The sequence below is a fragment of the Rhincodon typus genome, chromosome 6, assembly GCF_021869965.1.
Source record: "Rhincodon typus isolate 14 chromosome 6, sRhiTyp1.1, whole genome shotgun sequence".
In the NCBI taxonomy this organism is placed as follows: Eukaryota; Metazoa; Chordata; class Chondrichthyes; order Orectolobiformes; family Rhincodontidae; genus Rhincodon; species Rhincodon typus.
This window is the reverse complement of record NC_063337.1, coordinates 319,774-332,977: the sequence shown is the minus strand read 5'-3', so window position 1 is coordinate 332,977 and position 13,204 is coordinate 319,774. Positions and strand designations below refer to the sequence as shown.

At 46.3% G+C, this 13,204-nt stretch overlaps 1 protein-coding gene across 1 annotated transcript in view; it reads right to left on the bottom strand.

Annotated features, from left to right (window-relative positions):
- LOC109916102 (dynein heavy chain domain-containing protein 1) overlaps positions 1-13,204 on the bottom strand; it is a 210,088-nt gene that overhangs the window by 17,559 nt on the left and 179,325 nt on the right. Inside the window, exons 33-35 of the mRNA XM_048597842.1 lie at positions 5,085-6,059; positions 2,884-3,058; positions 2,045-2,209 (exon numbers count right to left, since the gene is read on the bottom strand). Of these exons, the coding sequence (XP_048453799.1) occupies positions 2,045-2,209; positions 2,884-3,058; positions 5,085-6,059 (1,315 nt within the window). The remainder of the gene's footprint in view (positions 1-2,044; positions 2,210-2,883; positions 3,059-5,084; positions 6,060-13,204) is intronic.

The window sequence follows — 13,204 nt, the reverse complement described above, 5'->3', positions numbered from 1 at the left end:
TTCCTGCTCCTCTGATACTGCTTGGCCTGCTGTCTTCATCCAGCTCTACACCTTGTTATCTCAGATTCTCCAGCATCGGCAGTTCCTACTATCTCTAGAATAGTTAGGTGGTTGTTTTTGATCAGCATGGTCATGATGGGCTGAAGGGCCTTTATGTTTCCTGTAATTCTGACTTTGTACAATACGGTGGCCATGCAGCATGTAACCCTCTTAAAATACTTGATGCAACTCGGAGTTAGCTTAAAAACCCCCATAAGATTCAGCCCAGTTTAACATAAATATTATGGTTAGGGAAAATATAGTGAAGACACAGATCTGTATGACATAATCCTCTTGATTCTAAGCGATGAGGGCAGAAAGTTAGCTGCAAGGCGATGGACAGCAGTTAAATCGTTGGACCCTGGGGTCTCACCTTTCCCTTTATAGTTCATAGATCATAGAATCCCTACAGTGTGGAAGCAGGCCCTTCGGCCCAACAAGTCTACACCGACCCTCACAGCATCACACCCAGACCCATCCCCCTATAACCCACCTCATCTAAACATCCCTGAACACTATGGGCAATTTAGCATGGTCAATCCACCTAACCTGCACATCTTTGGACTGTGGGAGGAAACCGGAGGAAACCCACATAGACACGGGGAGAATATGCAAACTCCACACAGACAGTCGCCTGAGGGTGGAATTGAACCCTGCAATTGAACCCTGGCACTGTTTTGTGTTTTTGACTGTAATTTTTCTTGTTCATTTGACAGAGAGGGCAGAGAAGAGACTGCAGAGGAAGGAGAGAGAGCACACTGTAGAGGGAGGGAGAGAGAGCACATTGCAGATGGAGGGGAGAGAGAGAGCACACCGCAGAGGGAGGGGAGAGACAGAGCACACCGCGGAGGGGGGGGAGAGAGAGCACACCGCAAAGTGGGGGAGAGAGAGCACACCGCAGAGGGATGGAGAGAAAGAGCACACTGCAAAGTGGGGGAGAGAGAGCACACCACAGAGGGGGGGAGAGAGAGCACACTGCAGAGGGGGGGAGAGAGAGCACACCGCAGAGGGAGGGAGGGAAAGAGAGAGCACATCGCAGAGGGAGGGAGAGACAACACAACACAGAGGGGAGGGAGAGAGAGCACATCGCAGAGGACATGGGTTTAAGGTGAGAGGGGAAAGGACCTGAGGGAGAACTTTTTCATGCAGAGTGTGGTGTGTGTATGGAACAAGCTGCCAGAGGAGGTGGTAGAAGTGGGTACAATTACAACATTTAAAAGGCATCTGCATGGTGTATGAATAGGAAGGGTTAAGAAGGATATGGGCCAAATGCTGGCAGATGGGATTAGGTCAGATTGGGATGTCTGGTTAGAATGGATGAGTTGGACCAAAGGGTCTGTTTTGTGTTGTATGACTCTATAATAGCAATAAGTACAGTTACTGTTCAGGTATAATTACTAATGATTCTCAGGACTTGTATAGACTGCCTGCAGTCCTTGTGAAGGTAAGTGTAGAACTCCCTGCCTCCACCCAAGGACAATGTGTGATTGGGTGGAGCTAATACAACTTCAACATTAACTCTTTCAGAACCGTTCCATTCCTATATCAGTGTGCCTGCACTCCTGCCCTGTAACCCATATTCTGTGGCTAGCACTTACTTAGCCAAAGAATTTTCACACACACTGCTGTTTTTTGTGGATTACAAGATTCATTTGCTAATTTTGTTTCAAAATTTGAGTTTGGAGGAGAAGGGAAAGGATTGGCTGATCAGGAAAAGTAACAAAATGGGAAAGTATTGCGGGGAGTTAATGAACAAAGAAATTTGTTGAACATAATTGGGAGAAGACAGATTCTGGTAGTGGAGGAACCAAACTTTTAAGTAATTTAATGGAGGCAAGACTTCAAGGGAAAAGAGGAAGAGAAAGGAAGAGAACATTGATGTGGCAAAGATTGAAAGCTAAAGTTACTATCAAATGAATGAGTGGGACCAGACACTTGACATACAACATGACAGATATTGGGAGATGAGACAGCAGACACAATATGATGGAGATGAGGCACGCACCTGGCAGGGAGACACCAGGATTGTTTTTGAAAATGAGCCACAGGCGGAAATCCCGGTGGATGATGAGCTCGGAATTGGTCAGGACTGTCATTGTCTCCTCTTCAAGAACATGGCACACATCATATTTGGAAACTGCAATGGAAGCACCTTCAGTAGGAAGGTAAGCTGAAGAAAAAAGTTGCATTGGCTGGATCAAGAACCAGAGGACACCAAGTTAAAATGATCAGCAAAAAGAAGCAATAGTGATGTGAGGAGAAACCTTTCCATGCAATAAATGTTTAGGGTGTGGATACATGGCCCAGGAGCATGGTGGAAACTGGCAACTGCGGGGCTTTCAGATGGGATTTGGATTGTTAAAGAGAGGGAGTGGAACAAAATGAACTGTTCTGGCAGAGAGCCAGCACAAACATGATGGTCTGAACAACCTTCTTCTTTCATTATCCTGTCATCCAATAATTCATTAGGTCATTGAAACTGGCACATCTCCACCAATGTCAATACCTGTCCTGGGAGTGTTTGATGGGACAACAGTGTACAGGGAGCTTTACTCTGTAGCTAACCCTGTGCTGTCCCGGTCATGGGAGTCCTTGATGGGGACAGTGTAGATGGAGCTTTACCTTAACCCCTGTGCCATCCCTGTCCAGGGAGTCTTTGATATGGACAGTGTAGAGGAAGCTTTACCCTAACCTGGTGCCATCCCTGTCCAGGGAGTCCTTGATGGGGACAGTGCAGAGGAAGTTTTACTCTGTATCTAACCCTGTCCTAGGTATGTTTGAGTGTTGGTGACAGTGTGGAGGAAGGTTTTTTGTTGCAGTTTGTTGATCGGATATTGGCCTTACCTTTATAGGCTGTGATTAGCTGAAGGAGAAATTTGAGCAGCTCACTGTCCCAGCGTTCCAACAGGTGACAATTGTTCAGAACCAGCCATCTTCCTTTGCTCATGCTCATCTGTAAATCATTTTGAATCTTGTTCATGTCATCATGTGCTCCACAAGTAATGACATGGATTTTATTCTGAAACACAGAATGGTCTGTCAAACACTGTTATCTGTCTCTCCAGGTAAACTTCCCAACAACAGTCATGAAGCTGAACAGCATCCAGGACAAAGCAGCTTCCTGAACCAGTAGCCAAATCACTGCCTCTAACATTGACTCCTCCACCAGTGATGCTCAGTATCAGCAGTGTGTTCACTGAAAAGGTGCACTGTAATGTTGCACTCCCTGCTCTTGAGTGCAAGTTACATTAGAGCGACAGAGTTCAGCACTTCAGAGACTTTGGCAGAGGAAGGCAAAGAAATGCTTTTGGTTGGTGTTGTCTAAACGTTTTCATCCTCTGGGAATTGATTGTTGTTCTGCAACACGAGAAGAAACATCGAGAACAGGAATAGGAGGTGGTCATTCAGCCCTTTCAGCCTGCTCTGCTGTTTACTCTGGCCATATCTGATCATCCAACTCAACTGGCAGTTTCTGCCTCTCCTCCATAACCTTTGATCCATTTAGCCCCAAGTGCTATGTCCAACTCCTCCTTAAGCCATACAATGTTTCGGCCTCAAAAACAGAAGTTGCTGGAAAAGCTCAGCAGGTCTGTGAAGAAAAATCAGAGTTAATGTTTCAGGTCCGGTGACCCTTCCTCAGAACATTTTGGCTTTGACTGCTTTCTGTGGTGGCACTCTTTGGGTGAAGACATTGTTTCTCAACTCAGCCTTAAGTGGCTCACCTACATCCTTAGACTGTGACCCCTGGCTCTGGACACCCTGGTCATCAGGAACATCCTTCCTGCATTTACCTTGTCTAGTCCTTTTTCAATGAGATTTCACCTCATTCTTCTGAGCTCCAGTAAATATAATCCTAACGGATTCAACCTTTCCTGATACTTCAAGATACACTTCATTCCAGGAATCAGTCTGGTAATCCTTCGCTGCACTCCCTCTGTAGCAAGAACATCCTTCTTTAGATAAGGAAACCAAAACTGCACACAATATTCTAGGTGTAGTCTCACCAGGGCCCTGGACAAGGGCAGCACAAAATCCCTGCTCCTGTACTCGAATCCTCTCGTTATGAAGGCCAACATACCATGTACTTTCACACCGCCTGCTGCATCTGCCGCTTACCTCCTGTGACTGGTATATGACACCCAGGTCTCAATGCACATTCCACTCTCTAAAGTTATAGCTGTCAGATAATAATCTGCCTTCCAGTATTTGCTCCAAAAGTAATTATCTACATTAAATTGTATCTGCCATGCATTTGTCCACTCATTTAGCATGTCCAAATCACACTGAAGCATTTCAACCTCTCATCCAACTTTGTGTCATCTGCAAACTTTAATCTGTAAGGTTATCAAGGGTTATGGACAAAAAGTAAGAACATTGAGTTGAGGATTATCAGAGTAGGCAGGATCTTATTGAACTGTGCAACAGACTCAATGGGCTGAATAGTCTACATCTGCTCCTATATCTTATGGTCTTATAATTCATCAAGGCTCTTTGGACCATTTCCATTTAGAAGGACAAGGGCAGCAGATACATGGGAACACCACCCCTTGCAAGTTCCCCTCCAAGCCAATCACCATCCTGACTTGGAAATATATTGCCATTCCTTCAGTGTCACTGGGTCAAAATCTTGAAATTCCCTCCCTAAGGGCACCATGGATCTACCCACAGCACATCGACTGCAGTGGTTCAAGAAGGCAGCTCACCACCACCTTCTCCAGCAATACTGACAGTTTGATGTTGTAAAAGTGGAAAGAACATTGAATGTGACTGGAATTTAAGCCCTTGAACCTAGTGGCTAAAAGGTGAGTGAATGATCCGGTGGCCAAGCAGATGCTGTGAGCCAAGAGGGGGTTGACACTAGCTTTTTGTGGGGGGGCAGTGGGCAGCTGACGGGAGGGTCCATGATGGCCAGAAGCCAAACCCCACACCCCCCCCACCAACACCGTCCGACTCTGCAACTCCATCCTGCGCCAGTCTCAGCTGATGTGATGCTGAGGCCCACAAAGTTCATGGCTTGACCAAGTCTGTCAATGAAAGACACTCACCTGCATCTGGTGCTGTCCCGCCATCTGTTCAATCCAGTAGAGCGGGTGTGTGGAGAGACTCGGTGAACCATCTTCAGGCAGGAGAAACATGACTGGAACATTCTGCCAGCTGTAGTTGAAGAGGGACGTGATGTTGAGACGCAAATCTCTAGTCAGTGTTCCTCCCAGCTCACAGCTGACCACATCATTCATAATCACACTCAGCTTGTGGGGCTGGAAGAATTTCCACAGGATGGCCCTCTGGAAGGTGGTAAGATGTGCAAATGAGGAGCAAGGAATTGCACTAATCACAGTTGATGAAAGGCCAAAGTACTCTCGCCATTGATTGGCATTCTTGGTGAGAGAGATTCTGAGGTTCCGAAACGCAGGCAACATCTCTAATATGGAGCAACTCTCCCAGGTCTCATGACTCACCCAACTGGGCTTCAGGACAGAGGTATTCTGGGCTGATACGTCATATTTTAGATCCTGGGTCCCTCTCAGAAAGAGCTCCCACTCCAACTTGGTTACTGTGTGCATCACCTTCATGTGGCCAACAGCTACAAGGAATCTGTACAACCGGGCATGTTGCACACAGAGACACCAGCGGAAGTATTTGTAAAGTTCAGACATGAGGTAATACATCAGGTCCATGAAGTGGTCTGTAGAGCGTCCTGTCCCTAAAGAGCGAACTCTCAAATTCCGTTTGGACAGAACTTCCCTCACCACCTTCATGAAACTGGTTTTCGAGAAGTAATACAGAGGATTGAGTCGACAGATCTGAATCAAAGCCCAGTACATTTCAGAGCCGATGTTTGAGATAATGACGTATGGGTCCTCATTCACTCCAATGGCAGTCTTCTTACTTGCATTTAAAATTTTGAGATGACTGTGTATCTGCTCCTTGGTATCCTGACTTTCCACTGCTGCTGTCTGGATGATCTTGTCATTGAGCAGACTCGTAGCAGTTTGGATCACTTTGTCCATCAGCTCTTCCTAATGGGTCATTAAAAAAGCAGAGAAAGTGTTAATGCCACAAACAGCCTCTTATTAACATCTGGGGCTAGTGCCATTCGTGACTCCTCAGATACCGAATCAGTTCATTTCTGAATGCAACAAGATCTGGACAATATCCAGGCTTGGGCTGACAAGTGGCAAAAGTAGCATTCCAAATGCCAGGCAATGACAATCTCCAAAAAGAGACAATCCACCCACTGTCTCTTGACATTCAATGGTGTTACCATCACTGAATCTCCTACTATCAATATCCAGGGGGTTTCCATTGACCAGAAACTCAAATTGGACTCACCATATAAATGCTGTAGCTACAGGAGCAAGTCAGATGCTAGGAATACTGTGGTGAGTAACTCACCTCCTGACTCTCCAAAGCCTGCCCACCATCTACAAGGCACAGGTCAGGAGTGTGATGGAATACTCCCCACTTGCCTGGATGACTGCAGCCCCAACAACACTCAAGAAGCTTGACACCATCCAGCTCAAAGCAGCCCGCTTGAATGGCACCACATCCACAAACATCCACTCCCTCCACCACCGACGCTCAGTAGCAACAGTGTGTACTGTCTACCAAGGCAGGAGAGTATTTAGTGAATGGAAGGACAGTAGGAAGCTCAGAGGAACAGAGGGATCTTGGGGTGCTTGTCCACAGATCCCTGAAGGTGGCAGGACAGGTTAAGAGGGAAGTTACGAAGGTATACAGGCCATTTGCCTTTATCAGTCAAGGCATAGATTATAAGAACAGGGAGGTCATGTTGGAGCTGTACAGGACTTTGGTTAGGCCACAGCTGGAGTACTGTATGCAGTTCTGGTCTCCTCACTATAGGAAGAATGTGATAGCACTGGAGGGGGTTGCAGGGGATATTAACCAGGATGTTGCCTGGGATGGAGCAGTTTAGCGATGAAGAGAGGCTGTTAAGCTCGGGTTGTTTTCTTTGGAACAGAGAAGGTTGAGGTGTGACCTGAGAGAGGTGTATAAGATTATGAGGGACATGGACAGGGTGGATAGAAAGTAACTGATCACCTTAGTTGAAGGGTCAACAAATGAGGGAGGCATAATTTTAAAGTGAAGGGCAGGGATTTTGAAGAAAAATGATTTCACCTTGGGTAGTGGGAGTCTGGAACGCATTACTTGGGAGGGTAGTTGAGACAGGAAACCTCACAACCTTTAAAAAGGTACTTGGATGAGTACTTGATATATCATAACATTCAAGGCTATGGGCCTAGTACAGGAAAGTGGGACAAGTACAGATTTAGAGTAGTTTTTATTGGTGCAGACTCAATGGACCGAAGGGGCTCTTCTGTATTGTATCATTTCAAGATTTTAAGATCATAAGATATAGGAGCAGAATTAGGCTAATCAGCCGATTGAATGTGCTCTGCCATTTGATCGTGGCTGATGTTTCTCAGCCACATTCTGCTGCCTTCTCCCCATGACCCTTGATCCCCTTACTAATCAAGAACCTCTCTATCTCTGTCTTAAATACGCTCAATGAGTCACAGCCCTCTGTGGCAATGAGTTCCACAGAGTCACTATCCTCTGGCACAAAAAACACCTCCTCAGCTCAGCTCTAAAGGGTCGCCCCTTTACTCTGAGGCTGTGCCTTCTAGTCTCTCCTACGAGTGGAAACATCTTCTCTTCTTCTATCTAGCCCTCTCAGTAGTCTGTTTGTTTCAGAACCCACACCCCCATCCTTCGAAATGCTATCAAGTACAGACACAGTCATAGAGTCATATAGCATAGAAACAGACCATTTGGACCAACTAATCCATGCCGACCATGTGCCCAAACTAAACTAGTCCCTCACCTGCATTTTGCCCAAATCCTTCTAAACGTTTCCTATTCATGTATTTATCCAAATGTATTTTAAATATTGTAATTGTACCTGCATCCACCACTTCCTCTGGCAGTTCATTCCACAATTAACCACTCTCTGTGTAAAAAGGTTGCCCCTCATGTCCTTTTTAAATCTTTCTCCTCTCACTTAAAAAGATGCCTGGAAAAGACACTTGCTATTCATCTTATCTATGCCCCTCATGATTTTATAAGCCTCTACACATTCCATTGAAAAAAAGTCCCACCTACCCAGCCTATTTTTATAACACAAACCTTCCAGTCCTGGCAACATCCTGATAAGTCTCTTCTGAACTCTCTCCAGCTTAATAATATCCTTCCTATAGCAGGTCAACCGGAACTGCACACAGCACTTCAGAAGAGGCCTCACCAACGTTCTGTACAACCCCAAGTCCCACACTCAAAGGTCTGAGCAATAATAAAGGCAAGTGTGCTAACGATTTCTTAACCACTCTGTCTACATGTGACTCAATTTCAAAGAAATGTGTACATGAACCCCTAGGTCTTTCTGTTCTACAGCACCACCCATGGCCCTACCATTAATTGTATACCTTCCCTTGCTGTTTTACCAAAATGAAATACCTCACATTTATCCAAATCAAACGTCATCTGCCAGTCCTCAGCCCATTGACTCTATTGATCAAGATCTTTTTATAATCTTAGATAACCTTCTTCACTGTCCACTATACCATCAACTTCAGTGTCATCTACAAACTAACTGACTGTGCCTTCTATATTCTCATCCAAATCCTTTATATAAATGACAAACAACAGTGGACCCAGTACTGATCCCTGTGGAACACTGCTGGTCACAAACCTCCAGTCTGAAAAACAACACTCCACCATCATCCTCTGTCACCTACCATTAAGCCAATTTTGTATCTAGTTGGCAAACTCTCCCTGAATCCCATGTGATATAATTTTACTAATCAGTCTACCAAGTGGAACCTTGTCAAAGCCTTTACTAAAGTCCTTGTAAACAGCGTCTACCTTCTGCCCTCATCAATCTCTTTGCTTATGTCCTCAAAAAACTCAATCAAATTAGGGAGACACGATTTCCCTCACACAAAACTATGTTGCTTATCTCTAATCATTTCTTGTCTCTCCAAAAGCTACATTATAAATATATTAAAGGGAAGAGGTTTACCAGGGAAAGAGTAAGACCCATTAAGGACCAAGGGGGCAGTCTGTGTGTGAAGTCGCAGGATATTGGAAGGGTGTTGAATGAATACTTCTCCATTCTTCACTCTGGAAAAGGGGAACATAGGTACAGAATTCAGGGAAAGGGAGTGTCAGGAACTTGCATAGTTTGACACAGGAAATGGGAGGTATTGGAGGCTTTATTGGGCTTAAAAACACACAAATCCCCTGACCTGAATTAATTGTATCCCAAGTTGCTGTGGAAGGCGAGGCAAATGTTGTTAGTGGGGGATGCAGTGATGGTAACACCATTGAATATCAAGGGACGGTGGTCAGATTGTCTCTTATTGGTGATGGTCATAGCCTGACATCTGTGCGGCACAAATGTCACATGCCACTTGTCAGCCCAAGCCTGGATATTGTCCACATCTCGCAGCATTTGAAATGGGACTGCTTCAGTATCTGAGGAGTCACGAATGGTGCTGAGCATTGTGCAATCATCGGTGAACATCCCCACTTCTGACCTTATGATGGAGGGAAGGTCATTGATGAAGCAGCTGAAGATGTTTGGGCCAAGGACACTACCCTGAGGAACTCCTGCAGAGATGTCCTGGAGCTGAGATGATTGACCTCCAACAACCATGACCATCTTCCTATATGTCACGTATGACTCCAACCACTGGAGAGTTTGCCCCCGATTCCCACTGATTCCAATTTTGCTCAGGCTCCTTGATGCCACACTCGGTTGAATGCAGCCTTGGTGTCAAGGGCTGTCACTCTCACCTCACCTCTGGAATTCAGCTCTTTTGTCCATGTTTAAACCAAGGTTGTAATGAGATCAGGAGCTGAGTGGCCCTGGCGGAACCCAACCTGGGTGTCACTGAGCAGGTTATTGCTGAGCAGGTGCTGCTTGATAGCACTGTTGATGACACCTTCCATCACTTTACTGATGATCGAGAGGAGACTGATGGGGCAGTAATTGGCCGGGTTGAATTTGTCCTGCTTTTTGTGTACAGGACATACTTGGGCAATTTTCCACATTGTTGGGTAGGTACCAGTGTTGTAACTGTACTGGAACAGCTTGGCTAGGGGAGCGGCAAGTTCTGGAGCACAAGTCTTCAGTACTATTGCCGGAATGTTGTCAGGGCCCGTAGCCTTTGCAGTATCCAGTGTCTCTAACCGTTTCTTGATATCACGTGGAGTGAATCAAATTGGCTGAAGACTGGTATCTGTAAGGCTGGGGACCACTGGAGTAGGCCGAGATGAATCATCCACTCAGCACTTCTGGCTGAAGATTGCTGCGAAACTTCAGCCTTATCTTTTGCATTGATGTGCTGGGCTCTTCCATCATTGAGGATGGGGATATTTGTGGAGCCTCCTCCTCCAGTGAGTTGTTTAATTGTCCACCACCATTCATGACTGGATGTGCAGGACTGCAGAGCTAAGACCTCATCCATTGGTTGTGGGATCGCTTAGCTCTGTCACATGCTGCTTACGCTGTTTGGCGTGCAAATAGTCCTGTTTGGTGGCTTCACCAGGTTGACACCTCACCTTCAGGTATGCCTGGTACTGCTCCTGGCATGCCCTCCTGTACTCTCCATTGAACCAGGGTCGATCTCCTGCCTTGATGGTAATGGTTGAGTGGGGGATATGCCGAGCCATGAGGTTACAGATTGTGTTGGAGTACAATTCTGCTGCTGTTGATGGCCCACGGCTCCTCATGGATGCCCGGTCTCAAGTTGCTAGATTTATTTGAAGTCTGTCCCATTTAGCACGGATGTGGATGATCCATCTTGGCCTCCTCCAGTGGTCCCCAGCCTTACAGATACCAGTCTTCAGCCAATTTGATTCACTCCACGTGATATCAAGAAACGGTTGGAGACACTGGATACTGCAAAGGCTACAGACCCTGACAACATTCCGGAAATAGTACTGAAGGCTTGTGGTCCAGAACTTGCCGCTCCCTTAGCCAAGCTGTTCCAGTTACAGTTACAACACTGGTACCTATCTGACAATGTGGAATATTGCCCAAGTATGTCCTGAAAGCAAACAGCAGGACAAATCCAACCCGGCCAATTATCGTCCTATCAGTCTATTCTCAATCATCAGTAAAGTGATGGGAAGGTGCATCGACAGTGCTATCAAGCAGTACCTGCTCAGCAATAACCTGCTCAGTGACGCCCAGTTTGGATTCTGCCAGGGTCACTCAGCTTCTGACCTCATTACAGCCTTGGTTCAAACATGGACAAAAGAGCTGAATTCCAGAGGTGAGGTGAGAGTGACAGCCCTTGATATCAAGGCTGCATTCCACCGAGTGTGGCATCAAGGAGCCCTAGCAAAACTGGAATCAATGGGTATCAGGGGCAAACATTCCGATGGTTGGAGTCACACCTGACACATAGGAAGATAGTCGTGACTATTGGAGGTCAATCATCTCAGCTCCAGGACATGTGTCCTAGGCCCAACCATCTTCAGCTGCTCCATCAATGACCTTCCCTCAATCATAAGGTCAGAATTGGGGATGTTCGCCAATGATTGCACAATGTTCATCACCTTTCATGACTCCTGAGATACTGAAGTAGTCCATGTTCAAATGCAACAAGATCTGGACAATATCCAGGTTTGGGCTGACAAGTGACATTCGCGCCACACAGGTTTCAGGCTATGACCATCACCAATAAGAGACAATCCAATCTCCGCCCCTTGATATTCAATGGTGTTACGATCACTGAATCTCCCACTATCAACATCTGGAGGTTATCATTGACCAGAAACTCAACTGGACTCACCACATTAACACTGTGGCTACAAGAGCAGGCCAGAAGCTGAGAATACTGCGGCAAGTAACTCACCTCCTGATTCCCCAAAGTCTGCCCACCATCTACAAGGCACAAGTCAGGAGTGTGATGGAATACTCCTCACTTGCCTGGATGGGTGCAGCCCCAACAATACTCAAGAAGCTTGACACCATCCAGGACAAAGTAGCCCGCTTGATTGGCACTACATCCACAAACATCCACTCCCTCCACCACCGACGCTCAGTAGCAGCAGTGTGTACTATCTACAAGATGCACTGCAGAAATTCACCAAAGATCCTCAGACAGCACCTTCCAAACCCACAATCACTTCCATCTAGAAGGACAAGGGCAGCACATACATGGGAACATCACCCCCTGCAAGTCCCCTTCCAAACCACTCACCACCCTGACTTGTTCCTTCACTGTTGCTGGGTCAAAATCCCGGAATTCCCTCCCTAATAGCATGGTGAGTCAACCTACAGCAGGTGGACTGCAGTGATTCAAGAAGGCAGCTCATCACCACCTTCTCAAGGGCAACTAGGGATAGGCAAGAAATGCTGGGCCAGCCAGCAACACCCACACCCCACAAATGAATCGAAAAAAAAACACCTCTACTCTTCTTATAAAAGTGCATAGACTCTGTTCCCACATTGCATTCCATCTGCCACTTCTTTGTCCACTCTCCCAGCCTGTCCAAGTCTTTCTGCTTCCTCAATACTACAATCCATCCATCTATCTTTGTGTTATATGCAAACTTAGCAACAATGCCCTCAGTTCCTTCATCCACATCCTTCATGTATAACGTGAATAGTTGTGGTCCCAACACAGACCCCTATGGAACGCCACTAGTCCTGAAAAAGACTTCTTTATCCCTACTTGCTACCTTCTGCCAGCCAGCCAATCCTCTATCCATGCCAGTACTTTGCTCCTAACACCATGAGGTTTTATCTTATTTAGCGGCCTCCTATGCGGCACCTTGGCAAAGGCTTCTGGAAATCCAAAAAGATCATGTCCGCTGGCTCACCTTTGTCTCACTTGCTCATTACCTCCTCAAAGAATTCTAACAGATATGTAAGGCATGACCTCTCCTTGATGAAGCCATGCTGACTCAGCCCTATTTTACCATGCACTTCCAAGTACTCTGCAATCTCATTCTTACCAATGACCAAGGTCAGGCCATCCAGACTATGATTTCCTGTCTCAACAAGGTGCAGGGCTGGATGAACACAGCAGGCCAAGCAGCATCATAGGAGCAGAGAGGCTGACGTTTCGGGCCTAGACCCTTCATCAGAAAAGGGGGAGGGGAAGGGGGTTTTGAAATAAATAGGGAGAGA